General features: G+C 40.7%; 1 protein-coding gene across 1 annotated transcript; it reads left to right on the top strand.

The window, feature by feature from the left end:
• Positions 1-3,384: 3,384 nt before the first annotated feature.
• ripk2 (receptor-interacting serine-threonine kinase 2) lies at positions 3,385-19,498 on the top strand. Its single transcript, XM_034104240.2, has 11 exons — positions 3,385-3,949; positions 4,481-4,634; positions 6,173-6,328; positions 6,974-7,131; positions 10,019-10,068; positions 10,155-10,316; positions 11,409-11,494; positions 14,387-14,488; positions 15,173-15,269; positions 15,355-15,546; positions 16,290-19,498. The coding sequence occupies exons 1-11, from the start codon at positions 3,627-3,629 to the stop codon at positions 16,670-16,672; spliced, it is 1,863 nt and encodes a 620-aa protein (XP_033960131.1). The 5' UTR covers positions 3,385-3,626; the 3' UTR covers positions 16,673-19,498.
• The last annotated feature ends 601 nt before the right edge of the window (positions 19,499-20,099 follow it).

Raw genomic sequence — 20,099 nt, 5'->3', positions numbered from 1 at the left:
AAACTATTTAAAAAAAAAAGTTGTCATTATTATGATTCGGAACATGATAAAATGCCACTTCACCCCACAATATTAAAAATCTAATAATGTTATGTTTCTATAACACATTTCATGGAAGACAGTAGACCCCCCTTTTGATCCATGCTAGAGTTTGGTCCACTTGGATTGCAAATGGAAAGAGTGCACGGCCATCTTTGGTTGTCTTGGTGACGGTTCTAGACCATTTTTACTGGTGGGGCAGTGCTGGGGCCAGTTATTTAATGAGAGCAGCATATTACAGATTTGTTCAAGTTTTCAACACTTTGTTTTAATTTTATTTCTGATAAGTGTTGGTATTTATTTTAGATACAGAATTTGCTTCAGTAAGTAACAATTTTATTAAATTACACAATTGGCAAAAAAAGCTTTCCTGTTCCTTTGGCCCGGGTTAGCACACTCTTTGCTTACACACTATCACAAATTGCATTATTGTAGATTTTTCTTTTAGATGGGGGCCACAGGGAGGTCCAAGCTCAGTGTTAGAGGGGTTCTGGCCCCTGTTGGCCCCTTTTATAACCGTCCATGCTTGGTGAGTTTGTACTTCAACACACAGAAGTGTAAAAGTCTTCTTACATCAGTTTAGTGCAAATGATCCCCGTCTGCAAGGGCTGTAAGAATGACGTACAGCAGGGTTTCTTTGTTCAAAGTGTCCTGCTGGCTTGATAATCAAAACCTCTTAAACCTCCTTACCGGCAGTTGCTTCAGTGAGTCATCATGTCATGTGCTCCAGTCTCCCAGGGGGGTTATCTGTATGTGAAAACAAAAATGACAGACCTACAGAATGTGTTTTTTACGATTTAAGTTTATTATCCTACAGAATAAGTTTGACATTTTTATTAGGAGTTATAATTGACTATCTATCTATCTATCTATCTATCTATCTATCTATTTTATTTTACTCTATTTTATTCTACTATTGAAATAGACTTGCATATCCTACATAAAGAACTTATGTCACTCGCTTTGTCAGTTCCTTTCTTTCTGAGGTGTGAATTTCAAAGGTTAAAAGGATCAGTGGCGTTTCTATATGTACAAAAGTGGTGGGGCACAAAAAACTTAGATGTCTATATATAAGCTTCTGCAGTGAGGTTCATGGCTAGTGACGCACTGGCACTGACTCTTCAGGTTTACAAATATTATATTTTGACCTAAATCAAAATATAATATTATTTTCAAAAGCTTTTTTTGTCTGATGCTTCAATTAATTTTAAACAGACAGTTCAACAGAAGGATACCCAAAAAATGTAATTTTATCATTTAAATATTGAATTGTTCTCTCTTAGTAAGATCCCATTTTCAATAAAATTGCGGTCTTACCTTGACTTGAAGATTAAGTCCATTTGCCTATCCTTCTGGACAAAAATCGCTATTACTTTTTTGTAAAAGTCCTTGTAGTTTCAAAAGTCTATCATAAATCTAATCTAATCAATAGATTTATGATTCGAAAATTATAAAAGTAGGGTAGACATGTGGATATTATCCGGCTGAAACGTTCATTTATCTAACAGGTTTGTTTCCCACAGACCTTATTTGGAGCTATTTTCTAAAATCCTATGGAGAAATATCATTGCTTTTTTGTCCAGGGAAGCCATGCGCAGCTTACTTCCGGGTTTTAGGACGCCTCACTGCAGCTCTCTCGTCTCCTCTTCACACACCACACTTTTCGCGGCACACGTACTTACAGCCAATCAGCTCTGAATGATGTGAGATGACGTATGGTGGGGATGGCAGCACTATGCCCCTAGGGTCATTATTTTTTTGCCACACACATTAAGGCCCAATCCCAAACCACTCCCTCGACCCTACCCCTCCGTGATGGAGTGAACTCCGTCTGTAGCCACACTCGCAGCTCAACGAGGCTCCCTCCTGTCAGATGGAGGGAGTAAATACAGCAGTAAGCTTTGGGACGGCCTCCCCTCTCTCCGGCAGAAACAGGAAATGCCGTAACTGTTTGTAACAACGGTTCAAATCAGCATCTCTTTGACAAAAAGTTTAAATGAATAACTCAAATAAAACTCCAAACATCTTTCATTGTGTTTCAAAGCTCTTTTTGTTTTAAACCTGATGTTTATAAGCTTCTTAGTTTTTGCAACGGTCTGTAAACATACACAACTTTATAATAAAATGCACACATTTACCTTTTTCTAGACTAAACACAGGTATGATCCTAAGTTAAAAACATATGAGGTTATCATGAGGTTGTTAACATCGCAATTTATCAGTGGATGTTTGCTGGAACTACTTGTAAACAGCGTGTTTCCTGACGGACACACACAGCGTGACTCCGGTCAGGTAAAGACCGGTCTCCAGTCAGCACCGCTGCAGACTCGCTGTTTGAGGGCTTGATAGCCCACTCCCCCTCCACACTCGTTGCTTTGGAACAGCCCTCAATATGGCGGACCCTCCGCGTGAACGCGCAAACGGAGGGGTAGGGTGTAGGGGTAGGGTGTAGGGGGCGGTTTGAGAATGGGCCTAAATAGGAAAATATTCTGAGCATGCGCAGTGTAGTTTTTACAGTCACCATTGATTTAGACAGTAAGAGGGAGGGGCAGGATCGGGTTTTGTCCCACGTGGCTCTAAACAGCTCAATAGGCACACTGTAGACACTAATTAGAAGAACACAGACTAAAACAGCAATGTACAGACGAATCAGATGATTAAACATAATCTTAACATATATTTAATACATTTTGAATTAATTGTTTGCATTTTTTTGTAATCATTATTTGTAATACTTTCTGCTGACACTAGGTGGGGCTGTGCCTGCCCCTAATGACCAGTCGCCACTGAAAAGGATATTAAATTGTGTTGGTAATATAATAGGTAACAACACGCAAATGTCTTAACAAATGTAGACTTATGTTAATTATAAAAAATATACTTTTTATCTTGTTTCAGCCTTAGCCACAAACCAAAAAATATTACAAAACTCCCAGTGTTGGTAGAGTTGGCCGTGCATCACGTGTTTACTTTTGATCGCTAATTTGTCGTCACATCAAGATCAGCATTACGCTGGAATTCCCCACGTTTGGGAAACTCCAGCAGCAAAAAACAGACATGAACATTTGGAGTGAAGCTCGGAGGATATGACTTTTGTTTGAAAGTGAAACCAAAGAGAGAATTTGAAGCAGAGTATTTATTAAACAACCTATTCATAGGCTACTACATCATTATATTTGGACTTGCCCCTATCTATAATTTCTCCTGTAGAGGCTGATTGTTATCAGAGGGCTGTTTGGAAAAGAATTCCCGCAATTAAGAAAACGAGTTCAAATGAATCTTTTGAGTGTGTACCTGAACGCATCTTCAAAAACCCGGAAGCGTGTCGTCATTAGCAACAACAAACCCACCTGGCGGCGCTCAGCAGCCCGCAGTTGTTGTTCCTCTGACTGTGACAGCTAGTTAAACGCGGGCCCGGCAGCATACCATGAATAAACAGGCGGGTGAGAGGTCCCGCAGTTACCTGTAGTCTTTGGCTGGGCTTTGCTTTTTTGTAAACGGGTGAACCATTTATCGGAGGCTCTTTTTTTCGACAGCCCTCCGCTACAATAGCTTAGCTTGCTAGCAGTCATTAGCGACATTATTTCATGCGTGTGAATGGAAGAGCTCTTCCTCATTGCTTTAACCATAAAGGGGCAGTTCAGCTTTCAGAGGCTGACCCAGTGGAGGATAAATCCCCAGTGAGTTCCCGTAAAGGCTCACAAGCTGCTATGGAGCCGTACCCGGCTGTGGGCTGTGTGAACATCGGCAGTCTGACCAGCACCTTGCCGGTGATCCCCTGCCAGAAGCTGACGGACCTGTACTACCTGAGCAGGGGGGGCTTCGGCACCGTGTTCAAGGCGCAGCACTCCGACTGGAGGACCACCGTGGCCATCAAGTGCCTGAAACTCGACAATCCCGTTGAAGAAAGGTACCTGTGATCACGTGACCAACACTTATAAGCTACAATGTTATAGAGCTTTATATTTAAAGAATTTTGTTTTTTGAAACTGAATGTCCACAGAGAATAAATAACGCCTGGGACAGTGTGGCTACATCTGATACAAAGGCAAGCCTTGATTTAAACTTCCAAAAGGTCCAGTGTTGATGCTGTGATTTTCACCTTAAACACTTTTCTGTGACTGCTTGTTGTTGTTTATGCAACACTTGAAGTGCTTGTTATTGCTTTTCTGTAGTCCAAATGAATGAATAAACGTGACCCATTTAAAGACAACAGTTGTACACATCAAGATGTACTGTAAATCAACATCTTAAAGCATTCATATAAATGTAATCATCACTTCCATATCGCTGAGCCCTGATGAAAATCAGCTTTCACGTTTCAATCCTTTGGCGTTTTGTAACTCTGCATACACCCACAGCACATGTCTTCAGTGTGTTGGCATGGTGATCTCTCTGTGTGAGAGCAGAGGCTGACGGTGTGTCCCTGGCTGTGTTTCAGACACAGGAACAGCCTGCTGAAGGAGGCCGAGGTGCTCCACAAAGCCAGGTTCAACTACATCATCCAGATCTTTGGCATCTGCAACGAGCCCGAGTTCTTCTGCATCATCACCGAGTTCATGAGCAATGGCTCCCTGGACCAGTTGCTCCACGAGGTAGATCTATGTCATCGAGTCGTTTCACAACAATTAGAGAAGTTCATTTATGAATCATGATCCTATTTAAAAAGATTGCAACTTTCCTTGGCTATAAGGCTTCAATACACAGTCAGTCACATGCTACATTTTTGTTTAGGCACTTTAGTGAAAGAGGCTTCTTGAAAAGAGCTCTCTTATTACAAAGTGACAGAGATAAGATAAGGTGTGTATTGTCTATAATGGCCTTCATGCCTGTGGGACAGCCGTTTCTCCAGCAGCACGAAGTGAAACTGGGAAGTTGTCACAGTCTTCAAAGCCAGCAGGGGAAGAGAGACACACAATAAGACTCATATGTCTGTCCCACATTTGTCACATGCTCCAAAACCAGGCAGGGAAATCCCCTCTCCAGTGTGTGCTCACTGCACTGACGTATCACTTTATTATACTATTAATATCATTATTATAATGACGCTTTAGCTCTTTAGCAGTGGTGAGGTAGCAAGTATTAACAACCTCTGAAATGTCCCAACTGACCAATTAGAAGCGAGTATTAAACTAAGTCGTGTAATGATTTTAATTAACATATACTGTGGGGTAAGGCTTCACAACTCATCTGAATTTGATCGAAATCGCGTTATAGACTGTGCAACATTTAAATCACAGTAAGGGTATTTTTTGATAACATTTAGAAATTGTACAAATTGATTATTGTGGGGCTGCGGGGATATTCAGGCCTTCAAAAGGATTCTACAGATTTAATAATAATACATATCTGTATTTCACTATGGTTTCCAATACAAATATGAATATTGATTCAAAATTGGTAATTCCTTTTAAATATCGCAAAGCATAAATCAGTGTCAGTCAAATAATAGCAAATATAATCGTTTTTTCCAAATCGTGGTGCCCTGCGGTAGGTGCTCCTGTACCTTCGATACATTTGTAACAGACAGACAGACAGACCCCTATCCCTTTTTAAAAAAAAAAAACCTGTAGAGAAGCAAATGTACACGGCAACTGATCAGGGTTCTTAAAGTCATTAAAAACCTGGAAAAGTCATGGAAATTCAAAATGCTAATTCCAGGCCCTGGAAAAGTTCTGGAAAACAATATTTTTCCCAAAGTTTTGGAAAAGTCATGGAAATGTAACTAAAGTTGCATCAAATATAATCTATATTTGATCTAATCGCCGAAATAGTAATACTATAATGATAATAAATACTGTATCGTAATAATGAAACGTAAAATGGCATTTAACTGACGAGGTGTTTTGCTGGTGAGAGATGTTAGTTGCTTTAGCGTGTAGGAGCTAGTAAGCCTACCAGCTGATTTGTTTTAGATAGGCACGACATGTTTCATATGCAGACCTTATTTTCCTGTTCCATGTTACAATAAACCATTTCCGGTGGTTCCGCTGAGAAAGAGTCATTCTTTTGGTCATGGGAAATGAGGTAAAGGTCCTGGAGAAGTCATTGAAAACCATTGGTGGAAAAGTGTATGAACCCTGACTGATACTTATATTAACATTGTCTCCCGGTGTGTTGCCCCCGGCTACAGAAGGACACGTACCCCGTGCTGGCCTGGCCCTTGCGGCTGAGGATCCTGTATGAGATTGCGCTGGGGGTTAACTTCCTGCACAACATGGACCCACCACTCCTACATCACGACCTAAAGACGCAGAACATACTGATGGATGGGGAGTTCCATGTAAAGGTATGTATGTATGTATGTATGTATGTATGTATGTATGTATGTATGTATGTATGTAAGGTATGTATGTATGTATGTAAGCATATGGAACGGTATGAACTGAACGCATAGGTGTCACCGAGGGTGCTTGTCTTACTGGCATTATCACCATGTGTACAATAATCAGATGTTAAGGGAATGTCCTTGTTAACTCATTATTGATCTGGAGTTCTGAATCCAGGAGGGACCGATGAGAGGTCATCGCGCAATGTGGATTATTAAATGAGCCAATAAAAGATAAGGCGGAGCGTTCCAGTCATTTACAAGATCCGCTGCTTGACAAATACAGAGAGGTCACTCACACATACTTTATCAAACAATGTTGAAGAATTATCAGCAAATTATTGGATAGTTAACAAGAGGTTATTTGAAGCCCTACTTTTAATTTGTATTATAATTAAAGTCTACTTAACTTGTCTATAATGCTGCTTCAGAAGCATGTAGTGTTTAGAAACAGAATGTGGCATCTCATTATATCAAGGAGAACAATTCTCCCCCAACAAAGCTTTTCCGTTGTTTGTGGTTAGTAAAGTATCGAAGAAAATCAAAGTAAAAACACACACATAGTATTATCTAATAATGCTGATGTTCTGCTGTTATTCCGTCCAGATTGCAGACTTTGGTCTTTCAAAGTGGCGCCAGCTGTCCGTCAGCAGAGGCTCGGGGTCCAAGCCCACAGAGATGGTTGGCACGGTGATCTACATGCCCCCCGAGAAGTACGAGCCCTCCAAGAGCCGCCGGGCCGACGTCAAGCACGACGTGTACAGGTGAGACCCGTGATGTAATTACTTTCTGTTACTTTTGGATTACCTCAAAATGTCAATAAGATGTTTTCTCAACATTAAGTGTGTTATGTGAGACGACGGAACAATGTGACCGTAGAAAAGAAATAACCAAGATATTTAGGATCAGAAATTATTGTATTGATAGAAAATCTGCCTTTCATGAAGCCTATTCAGGAAGTAGCTATGCAGTGACAACGATACACATGAGCACACACTGCAGTTTAAAGAAGCAGAAACAAGATCTGAGCTGACAGGAAATGCTCCGTTTTAGTTTCGAACACAACACACACTCTTTTATGAACAGGTTCACCTGCTAAATTGAAAGGAGAATAAATGAACCAAAGGAAAACCACAAAGCAGATCCAGGCAGTAGGGGTATAGATTCACAGATAGTACAGAGCATTAAGCATAAACAAAATCAGCTCCTATTAAAAGAGTATGCTCTTTTTTGTTTTTTAGTAACATTCTAATCCTGCTAGTGATCCCCAATATTTAGAAATGTAACAATTACCTTTTTGTTTTTGTATCCTGATTACATAAACCAATACATTTGATCCCCAAGCCTGTCTATAACATGAGTTTGATATGTTATATGTGTATGATCTTTAAATGGTCAGTGGTATAATTATTCTGCTCTTGATGATTTCATCGGATACTAAATATATGTTCAGCACGAAAGGAAGTTGTGTTACTGGCAAGGTGTGGCGATGAGCTGGCATGGTGTTGGATTGTTAGCATACCAAAACAGAACAGTGCTGCGGATTGCGCCAGAGATCTCTTCTGTCAGTCACGACGGGACAATGGTTTGCTTTCAGGAATCTGTCAAAGAGGGAGTGGTAACTTTTACAAATTCTGTTGCAGTCTCTTAAAGATCCCCTACCCTAAAATATGTAAAATATGTGTTTCTGGTGTCTGCTGTATATGGCAGCTCATACTGTCTGTTGAGTAGATGAGTTGAGATGTTTCCACATCCCTCTCCTCAAAGGAAGTGGTCAGAGCTCTCCCTAAAGTCTGAGATTCAAATGTACCGCGGGAAGGCTAAATTAAGTTTTGGGACTTTCAGAATAACAACTTTTGTTGGACGATATATTCATCATCATTATTTATGAATTCACAATTTAAATAAAAATAAGTATTATAAAAAGGTGGGGTAGGTAATTTTGGAGAAACCAGCTCGAGTGCGCTAGAATTTGAAAGTACGCAGCCGAAAAAAATCTGCCACTTCCTCACAGAGCCCCTCCTCCAACACACACGAACGCGCACATGACCAATGAGGGCACGAGATAAGTTTGTGCCCAGATGGAAGGCTGACGGGCAGGTAGGCCATCCAGTTACTTTAGCCGGGCCGGCTCAGATGATTGGTCGTGCTTTTTACAGTACTACGGCTTCCACAGATGACATTTTGTTATGGATTTATTTCCAAAGCATTTAATATATTCATTGCTATCGGGATGTTGAGAGCATTCCATGGAATATAACACAAACTATTTCTGAAATAAATTACATATCCCACCTTTAATGTAACTATGTGAAATGGGATGCAACGATAAGCTATCAGAAGCTTGAGAACATGGGCCCAGACACTAAACAGAAAGTATTTACATTATATAATATTAATACGTCTAGAATGACAGAGAATTCATGTATCATACAGAAACATCACATCCCCAAAAATACATAACACTAACCAAAAACCCTAATAAACTAAACTACTTATGGCCTAACATATTTATTTAATTTGTCTAAACATTGGTTAAATTAGGAAAGATATATTACATTACATTACATGTCACTTGTTAGACGCTTTTATCCAAAGCAACTTACATACTCAATACTGTGGGCAATCCCCACAGGAGCACTTTGGGGTGAAGTGTCTCAGGGACACAACGACATGCTGACTGCAGTGGGGTTTGAACCTGTGCTCCCCTGATCCCAACACCAACGCACAACCCACTGCACCACACGCCTCCATATGAAATACAGACACAGTATATGGCAGTGTTTCCCCTACCATTGTCTTGGAGGGGCCCCGCCAACGGAGCCCCGCGCACCCCCTGAAATTGAAGGTGTTTAAAAAAAAAAATCCCAAACACAGACAAAAACACCTAAAACCTCAAGCAAAGTTTACTCAGACTAAAGCGCTAGTTAGCATTAGCATGTTCAAGTTTGACTCCAAACTTGTTGAGTGTGCAGTTTTTATTTGAAATGATCTGTAAAGAAAAATCCTGTCAACTGCTAACGTTGTATCAGCCACTGTCAGTGACAAGCTAACATCAACTAAATAAACAATGCTAGCTATAGTTACAATTCTATGGAGGAGCATTAGCCACATGTGAAGATTTATTTGAGATCTGACCAAAAGTGATTTATAATTTTTTTTTCGTTCTGACAAAAAAACTCACTTCAGATCCAAAACAAAATTCACATTTGGCCCTAATCCTCTTCCGTACCATCCTGTTGCATCTGTTAGCCGATTTCGGTTCCCAACAGACTCATGTAATTCAAACATGTTTGGCTGAATCTTCTCTGACGTTGGATATAGATATTCATATATCTGAATATTCATCTATCCAGAATGTTCCAATGAGGGAGGTAAAGTAATGCTATCAAGCTTTTCTGATGATTTTTTGTGAGCGTATCATGTGAGAATATTTTTACATTCTTTTTAACATGTATGGAGGGGAACTTGAAGTTGCACAATAGCTTTGGATTTCTGCAACAGATCAACCAGTCATCTTCCTTCCTCAAAGCCACCTCTATGGTTAGCTCAATGTAAAGTCCCTCAGCTCTGAGGGGGAAATCCAGTCCTAAAGAATTACATAACTCTAACTTCCCCTCACTGTTTCTCTCCGTCATGTTTACATTCAAGCTATGCCATCATCATGTGGGAAGTGCTGTCCAGGCAGATTCCATTCGAAGGTAACCCTTGTTTTTAACTTGTATCCTAGTTTGAGTGACCTTTTATGGAGCTAGCAGGATCATCAAACATCTGTGTTTGTGTTTAGAGGTGACCAATGTCATGAAGATCATGTTTAGTGTGCTGCGTGGGATGCGTCCTGACACGGGGGAGGAGAGCCTGCCCGCCGACATCCCCAACAGAGAGACCCTCATCACTCTGATGACCTGCGGCTGGACCACCAACCCCGACGAAAGACCTTCCTTCCTCAGTAAGCTCCCACAAATCACTCAACTGCCAGAAAAAAACAAATTCCACCGTCTCAAAGGATTGCACTCTGTCGAACCAGGGTAACCTTTTTCACAGTTTGGGATGACTTTTCTTTTGTTATGCTGAGTAATAGACAAATGCTCCTAGTTAGTGCTAACTTTGACTCTGACTAAGCAGTGTCAGCCTCCCGTCACATTACTGAAATGTCCTCTGACTGTCTTTCTTAAACAGTGAAATGTAACATGTCGTTACTTTGTTTCACCGACGACAGGTGTTCTTACTTTTATGTAGCTGAAGGAGAATTGTTACTTTACACGACACTGTTCAACACTTAATTCTGCTTCACTCTTTAACTAAACAACCGCGGATGTCTTGAAAGACTCTTTCGCTAAAGATTTTTGAAGACATCCGCGTTCTTGTGACTCGTAAATACTACGCTTCCTATGTTTTGGTGCGGACTGCGTTCACACCAGCAATTAACCGCTTCAGAGTTCGCACGCAAGCGCTCCAAGACCACCTATTTTAGCGGACCAGAGTCCGGTTGTTTAGTTCACTTCAGAGGTCTCGGACTGCGTTCACACCGACCCAAATGAACCGCACCAAGCGGCTAAACGCACCAGGGTTCGATTCAACCGGACTATACAAGGCAGGTGTGAACGCACCCTAAGACAGAAGTGCTCAGAAGTGTCCTGTCTTCTGATGTTAATGGGTGATTCTCCAATAAAAACTTAATCTGAGATACAACTCAAAATAAGATGATTTCAATAGTCTTTGACTTAACAGGATACTTAAGATGCATCGTCTAAACACAAGACCCTATATCTCACTGCATTGAGAGTTCCTAAGTCATTAGGTCTTACATGTATATCAAGTGTTAAGACTTATTTTGTCTAGATACTAGACACATATACTTCTAGTTTTTGTAGTGCAGACCGTTGTTTGTAAATGTTTCGTTAACCATACAGCTTCCTTTCATCTGTTCTTGAAAGTACCCTAAATACCAAACATGCAGTAACATTTCCATTGGCATGTTTCTGGATCTGATCTCGGCCCAGAGAGCGGTGTGATTAACAGTTCCGATGCGTGGTTTCAGAGTGTTTGATCGAGCTGGAGCCCATGGTGAGGACGTTTGACGAAATCGACTTCCTGGAGGCCGTGTTGGAGATCAAGAGGACAAAGGTTAGTCAGGGATCTCCTCACCAGAGGCGCGGGAAGGTATTTTGAGTGGGGGGGCTGAGGTGCTGGACTCCAGTGAACACTATTACGGGCACTACAGAGCACGCACAAAAGCACTCCTCACACGCAAACACACTACACCCGCGACTGTTACAATGAAGGCTCCATAATCAGCTCACGGCATATAGGCAGGGGTAAAGTGCTATTTTTTTACGAGTGGGGATCGGACCTCACCTCCTCTAGGGGGGTCCGGGGGGATGCTCCCCAGGGAAGATTTTTTAAAAATATTGAAGTTGAAAGCATCAATCTGGCGCACTTTGAGAGCAACATGAAGAGATCTATGGATACATCTCAACACCCAGATGAAACACAACTGTAAGCAGATGTTCTTTTTCTTTATGGATATTTTACAAATCACTCTCCTTTCAAACTGTATTCTTGTTTTACTGCCATATAGTATTTCATAACTGTTTTTCCTTTATTCTCTTATTTGTTTTATAACTATAGTGATCATATGAAAGTGTGCCGCGGAAATAATCTTTTGAATAATTTGTGACCAAACCGTTTGAGACCCACTGAGATAACTTAGACTAAAGTTAACTAAACACTCAGAAAGTCCTTTAGCTCACCTGAGCCTCTCAGTCTGAGAGGAGAGCTCTCCTCCAGCTTGTTGTGGAACAAACAGCTCCGTATGTCCGTTAGTGCAGCTAGCTAACCAGATGCTAACAACACGGTCCCTGCTGCTGGCACCGCTCTCTCTCTCTCTCTCTCTCTCTCTCTCTCTCTCTCTCTCTCTCTCTCTCTCTCTCTCTCTCTCACACGCACTAAATGCGCTATGTACACACATACACACACACACACACACACACACACACACACACACACACACACACACACACACACACACACACACACACACACACACACACACACACACACACACACACACACACACACATATATACAGGGCTTGAATAACGCAAACACGGGAAATTACAGTCCTGCCGTCCTCTCGAGTGTCATGATGAGGTTCACGTAAAACACGGTTAATGTATTATATTATTGAGGTAGAATTGTCCGGGGCTACAGAAAAAACATTCGGGGCAGGCCAAAATATTATTTTACCAACAATGTGGAATGTATTGGCTACATATTACACAGAGTATGCACAGCGGGAGCAGCAATAACCGTCAAATAATAATTCAGACAGGGGAGCTCCGCACCCCCTGCCTGCCGCTAGGGGGTGCTGCAGCGCCCTCAGCACCCCCTTCCCGCGCCCATGTTCCTCACAGCTTCTTTTGGTTTCTAGCTGTCTATCTCTTTTGTGAACACGATACTCAGGAACACCTTAAGGGCATCTTCTTTCAATTTGGCACTCAAAGATGAACTGAGTAGACTTTGGTGGTTGAAGGTCACTGTGAATTTTGGCCATAACTCAATAATGAATACGGTAGTTATGACAATATCACTCAAATATATAACAGTATAAAATACATCTATTGACAGAGTATATTCCAACAGCATACTCCAAAGATTTTAATTTTGATTACAGGAAAGCCTCGGTGCAAAATACTAATTGTTTTCACTATAATTTATTTATTTATTAATTTATAACATAAATAATTGGCAAGGGTTTGTCAAAAGTTACCCTAACCCAAAGGTGGCATTTTCTGTATCCTAGAATTGTAATCTTCATTGTAAATAAAAACTCTTTTAAATATTAAAAGTTTTAATTTTGCAAATAATCAATTCAGTTTTTTTACTTTTTAAAAAAAAATACTTTTTCTTTATCGAGTTAATTCATAAACAGATGCACAAAGCACAAATCACATAGAAATACACATTTAAATAAAACATTTAAACGCTGATATATTGAAATTGAAATGAAAGCTGACCAGGCATGTTCTCTTCATGTCTTCCAGTTGCTACACATTTTGAACTCACACGACAGTTGTTCCCCTTTTACAGCCAACTGTTCCACGGGATGTAACTGTTCACGTGTTACTGTCACACTTCATTACCCCCTCCAAAGACCTGTGTTTCTTCCTCATCCCTTATTAACCCTTTGTGTGACTTTAGAGCGGGATGAGGGATATTCTCCTGTCTCAGAATATGAAGTTAGTTATGAGAAGCTAATGAAGCTAATTCTGAATGTGATGACGCCACACACAGAAGGGGATGTAGATGTTGAGCTGTGTGTAATTGTGGAGAGTTTTGCCGTGACTAAGAGAGGACAACACATTCATCATTTCCCCTCCGCATGTCCTTCCTCTTTCAGGTCCTGGTGTTTGTGTTTGTGCGCATATGAGTAAGGCTATTATAAAGTTAAATTAAGAAGCAGTGTGGTAAACAAGTGACATGATGCCGTGTGTATACAATGATGGCGTTTTTTATATTTGAAGCAGTTATATCAAATTATGACAATATTGTAAAAACAGAGACAAAAGGAAACTTTAACACATTTTTCTCCTTTTCTCTTTCGGTAACTTTACATTTTCAGAAACTTAAAGAATTTTCAAATGCCACGAAAATCAAAATGCTGTTTCATAAATAAAATCGGAAACTTGCCAACAATTCTAACTTGCCAATTTAAGAATAAACACGACTTTGAATTGAAATCAATAAAACATTCTAATCGTGTTTTTAAATTGTATTTCTATTATATAATACATACAAAAAAATGCTATAATCAATTGTTACTCTCTTTCACTTTTAAAGGATAAGAACTGGGATAAACAGCCAGTCGTATTTGGGGTTCAGCTTTCATGTTCAGTACGAGGAACAGGGAAGGCAGACGCATGAAACACTTCTGCATCACACATTTACGAGAGGTTGTGTTAAGTGTTCCCGTATATTTGATTGAACACGTTGTTAACATCCTCTTCCTCTCCCCAGCTGCGGTGGGGGTCTGCCGGCTGCTCAGCACAGCCGGTGAGTGAGAAGAGGAGTGAGGAGGGGTCCTTCAACATACTGAAGGACAGGAGCAGCCCCTGGCCGGTCAGTAGCTCACATGTCTGAGGGTATACCGTGGTGCAGGAACGAGTCCTCAAACCCAGAAGGCAGTTAGCATTTGACCCATTCCAGTTCCCTTGTCTCGTCATTTAGCGTGTTTGCCGTTAGAAGCATGAAATAAGATCTATGGTTAGCACGAGCTGGAGAGATCTAAATGTTTTGTTCTATGACATAAAATACTTCAGTAAATACCCCACTCGTTAATATCTGTAGCCTCCATGTGTCATATAAACGGCAGTTGCTAACAAGTGGCCAAATGAGAAGACTAAACGACATCACGCCAACGCCATTCTGTCTTCAGCTTAGTGGTGATGAGCAGCCAGGCGAACGTGTTGTCGTTTTTTTGTAGCCTAGCGTACTTTAATGTATTTTACTTCTGGCGATTGCATTTAAAAATGTAATAGTAGTGTTAATAAGTGGAGATTATCCAGCTGAATAAAACGTACCATAAACATCTCTTGACTAAGAGCTTATTTTCTGCCATATCCCAAATTCCAATGAGGAAATCGTGTTGCTTTTTGTCGAGGGCGCCCTTGCAATGTTAACTTCCGGGTCAGCCTATGAAAATACATCAACACTGCACCGCTCGACATCCAGATGAAGTCTAATGTTGGTCTGCCTGTGGTATTTGATGCCTATGTTGAAGTTTAAATGAATGTTGTGCCACAGGAGAGCTCCGCCTCCACCTCCTGCTCTGGCTCCTCCCAGGACACAGACATATCGGTCCCCGGGGCTCTCAGCAGCAGCAATATGGCATTTTCTAAAGGTGAGGACACTCACTTTGTATCTATTGTAATCAATGATCTGCGTGCGATATTAGATTGGTCACACCTCTTCTTCCACTCTTTCAGGTGGGGAGGGGCTCCCGTCGTCTTTTACAGCAAATACTCTGGAGGCCCCCGCGTCTCTCAGGGACCAAGACAACAATCTGAACAGCTACCAGAGTGCGAAGCCCATGAACGACTTGAACATACCCGTCAAACTAGACCCGCCTGCCACTTGCTGTGAGACCCAGCTGGAAAACCTCACCATCAAGCCTCAGGGTAAGAGCGTTTACCAGAGTTTGACTTTCCTCGGGCTCTTCCTCTCCAAAGCCAACAGAGCAGGTTTTTCAAACTAGTAAAAACACTGAATAAGCAGTTTTATAAGGTGTTTCTTCAATGCGATATGGCTGGACACTGACATCTCGGAGGGGACTATGAGCTAAAGGCTAACATTGTCTCAGCTTGTTTTTATGCTAAGTTAAGGTCCAGATTTCTGATGACTAAAATACTTAATCTGTTGAAAATATATTGTCAAAAACAAGCGCATTTAAAAAAAGTTAATTGTACAAATTGGGCTTTTATGACAGCTTCTGGCAGACCCGAAAACATTTTGGAACGTGCGCTCAACTAAATATATAACATAGGTCTAGTACATTTTAGGACATTAGGCGGCCCCATTCTGCTCATTTTCACAATTAATATTTCTATGTAGTGTCTCTCCTGGGACATGTCTCTACAGGGACATGTCTCTACAGGGACATGTCTCCATGCTCTAATGTTCAAAAAGCTCTTTATCTTTCTCATACTGCCTGAGCTGCAGCACCTCTTTTCACCCTCTGTCTGAAACCAGAGCCCAGTCTACTCTGACTGGTTAGCTGGCCGGCTGGTTTTTTATTTTAGATATTAAATAAGCACAGTGGATAATGTATTTTACTTATTAATTCTGATTCTGATATAGTTTTTAAAAGTCCAATTAAACAAAAATATTTTAATTAATTAATTTGAATTTCTCCCCGTTGCAGCTGATTACTCCCCCCCGCTGCGTCACTCCCCCCCCCTACAAGGCCCAATCGCCCGGTGGATCGAGGCCCGGCGCGAGGAGATCGTCCTCCAGATGACGGTGGCGTGTCTGAACCAGAGCTGCGACGTGCTGCAGGCCCACACGCTGCTGATGCAGGAGGACTACGAGCTGATCATGACCCAGAGCACGCGCACTGCCAAGGTCCGCCAGCTGCTGGACGACTGCCGCCGGCAGGGGGAGGACTTCTGCCGCATCGTGGTCCGCAAGCTGAGAGACAACAAGCAGAACGGCCTGAAGCCCTACCCCCCGGAGATGGGCTCCCCCACCTTCGCCCCCTCTGCACCCCCCCTCTGCACCTCTTACAAAATCACCAGGAACATGTAGCAGCCACACCATGTGCAAACTTTACACTACACTCCCTGGAGATGGCAAGATGGCCGCTGCAGTTACTGTGCCCTCAAAGACGCTGTGGGTGAACACCGCTGAAAAGAATATTCCCTCACATGAGACAAAAGGTTATCTTCCAGAAGAAAAAAAACGTTTGTCGGAATCTGTGTTTTTATTTAACAATCTTATGGATTTAATTTATTGTTCCTTCATTCTGAGTGGATGTATCGCAGGGTTTTTGTGTTATGTTTTTGTCTCCAAAAATAGTATTATGTGAAAGTGTGATGATAACACAATATAGCCCAGTGTTTTTGTTTGTGTGTGAGAGTGTGTGTGCACGCAGTCGACTAGAGGGCTGTTTAACATGCTGGAAGAACAATCAGGATGCTTATCGCCTGGATGAAGAGAATCACATGACACTTACATCAAATCTGTAAAAAAAAAAAAAAGCCTCCAATGCCAATAATAGCTAAGTACGTGTTCTTGGACGTTCATGGTAATACGACACTCAAAGTGAGAGGGCTGCATGTGTGTCTAGATAAAAGGCGGACCAGAGTGATCTGATTTCTTTGATCTTCTCAGTCGTGGCCTCACCTCTGAGTATTTGTAATGTCGGACTCATTTAGATTCTTCCGGAGGCACAGCTCGTCTGCTAAAGAGCTAACAGAAGAACATAGAAGATGGAACATGTTTAGTTCAACAGCTTATTAAAGTGCAGTATACACAGTTAGAGCTTAACATCACTCTTTACGCTAACAACTTGTTTTGTTCTACTGTAGTTGTGCTTCCTAATCGATACGTTCATAAGCGCCATAGCTCCGTTCACTCATCACATGCACACAGTAGCACCGGTTTGTCCGTACGAGGCGTACTGAGTGATATGCTTTTGAATTTGCTTACTTCACAGCACACTGAAAGAACTTAAACATTGACTTTAATGAAATGTATAATGCAAACAGATTTCACATAACTATCGGGTTAGTTGAAAGTAATAATATTAAGTTTAAATGAAATATATTAGGTTCAACTTAATATTATTGCTTTCATCTAACCCAGTGTTTCTCAAACTTTTTCATACCAAGGACCACTTAACCAATAAAAAAACCTCGCGGACCACCTAACTTGGAACACAAATATCCAAAATCTAGAACAGATTGCCTGATAATGGTACAAACAAGTGGCAACATGTGTGATGAAGGTGTTGCGCTGGGCTATATCATGCAATTGAAAGTGAACCTTAAGCTCGCGCCATTGCGGAGATATTCCCGCGAGAGTGCGGAAAACTTAAATAAATTAATTTATTTCCAATATGTAATTTTACCAATATACTCACGGACCACTAGGGGGTGCTCACGGTCCACCGGCCACACTTTGAGAAGCACTATGTGAAATGTGCATGTACTGTGCTTAAGAAGCACATTATTTCCATGATACAGTTAAGTGCAGCCTTCCTTAAAGCTACGTTTGTATATATTAATTATCAATTTTGACATTTGACCATTATTTCTGAATTATTAGCTTGGTCCATACACATTTAGAATTCAAGTTCGAATTGGGGTTTTTTCAGCCAAAGATGGCGGTTTTTAATGTTGTACAAAAACACAGCAGATATTCAGTTTACTGTCAAAGAAGACTTTCACTACTAACCAGTGAGTTATTGGTATTTTTGCTTAAACAAAAACTAGGGATTAACAGATTCTCAGAGTACTTTTATCTCTGAGCTTTACTCTCTGCATCACTGCCTTCACTTTCCTCTACATTTGGATTTCGTGGGGTCTTCTCAGTCGTGTCTTCACCGTCTGACTCGTGGATTCTTCCAGAGTTACAGATTATCTTTATAAGAGCTGCTTGCCGTGAACAGAGAAGATCCAACCTGCTTAGTTTAGCAGTTTATTAAAGTGCAGATTACGCAGTCACTGATAACTCTTCTTCACTCTGTTACTACTGTAGCTGTGCTTCCTAATCCACTCAAAAAGCTGTTTGTAAAACTTCTCTGTACACATTCACACAAAGACAGTAGCAGTCTGTATGAGTACTGTTTTAAGTTGCCTCATTCACAGCATATACCATGTTCTATGGGCCAACAGTTAGTGTATGTAAGAAGCAAATGAATTCCATTTGACCGTGACACACTGCTTTTTATCTTTTTTCATTAATCTGACGATTATTTTCCGGATGAATACATAAAACTGTAAAAATGCAGTTTCACTTTTTCCCAGAGACGTTTTTTACGGATTCATAGATTTTTTTTCAGGGGAAGATTCTGTTAAACATTTGACTGACTGATTTTGTGCATGAATGCATCTCATTGAGCCTTACGGTCTGCATAACTGCCTTCACTTTCCTCTAAATGGGTGCTCCAACGCAGTATTGTAGCCAGGTGATACATAGAATAACCTCTGTTTGTCATCGTTAGTACCAAACTAGTAAACTGCAGTTGAATAGAGAAAAACACACATTGTGAAATGAGTCTAAGCAGGTCATTTTAAGACATGTCAGAAATCATACATCTGAATGGCCAGAGAAAGGCAGAGTCTTCGATCTCAACTGTAGCATCTGTAGGAGCCATGAAACGTGTATAGTAATGCGTTTTGTTTTAATATAAGATATTTGTTTGATCACAATTGATTGGTTGGCTTGGGTCACATTGATATTATAATCCTGTTCACCTGCGTGAGGTGTGTGTGTGTGGAAGAGAGGGTGACACAGGGCCGTTGTACTCGCAAGTTTAATGATTGCTTTGATTATTATAACAATGTCTATGTCCAAGGAAAATAAGTCGATCATCCCAGTTTTCATTAAACTCCATTATTTTTCAACAGAGTTTTTGATCTCCTCAAGTACTTTTTTGTAGCGTGTCACACAATTGCAAACAGGCCCGGCCTCAGCCTCTCAGCGACTTTGTTTGTTTCCTGCTTATCAAGAAAAAGGTTACAAATGTTCTAATAGCTTCTTTATGGTGTCCCATACTCTTTTACTGTAGGTGATGGTTTCATATTTTCTTTAAATATATACCATATCTTTTTTCATTTGTGATCTTTCTCAAAGAACTCATGCACTGTTTTTGTGAAGTTATGGTTTCATATTCATCATTTAGGGCCCATATCAGTATCAGATCAAACAATAACTCTCTGTTGATGTGTAGCTGTGGTCAGTGTATGTTTTGGTCATTGGATTTTCTTTTCACAAATGGATATTCAAAAACAAAAAAACACTGGATATTTGATTTTTGTTTTCAAATTGAAAAACCAAAATTGAAATACAAGGCGTTTTTCTTTATCATGGTCAAAAATGGATTTACTAAACTTACAAATAATAATCATGATTGATATAGATAGCATATTTGATGCAGTCTTTCTGAACACTTTTAAAATAAAATTAAGAATATTTGTAATAGTGCCTTATCCCTCGATGGCATGACTTT

Source organism: Pseudochaenichthys georgianus, chromosome 17 (genome assembly GCF_902827115.2).
Source record: "Pseudochaenichthys georgianus chromosome 17, fPseGeo1.2, whole genome shotgun sequence".
NCBI classification, from domain to species: domain Eukaryota; kingdom Metazoa; phylum Chordata; class Actinopteri; order Perciformes; family Channichthyidae; genus Pseudochaenichthys; species Pseudochaenichthys georgianus.
This window is presented reverse-complemented; position numbering and strand designations above follow the sequence as displayed.

Bases quoted from the DNA above. Each gene is read 5' to 3' on its own strand.
- ripk2 (XM_034104240.2), top strand. From the start codon at position 3,627: ATGCGTGTGAATGGAAGAGCTCTTCCTCATTGCTTTAACCATAAAGGG. The intron at 7,132-10,018 runs GTGAGACCCGTG...TTTACATTCAAG, and splicing joins GTCAAGCACGACGTGTACAG to CTATGCCATCATCATGTGGG. The intron at 10,317-11,408 runs GTAAGCTCCCAC...GCGTGGTTTCAG, and splicing joins CGAAAGACCTTCCTTCCTCA to AGTGTTTGATCGAGCTGGAG.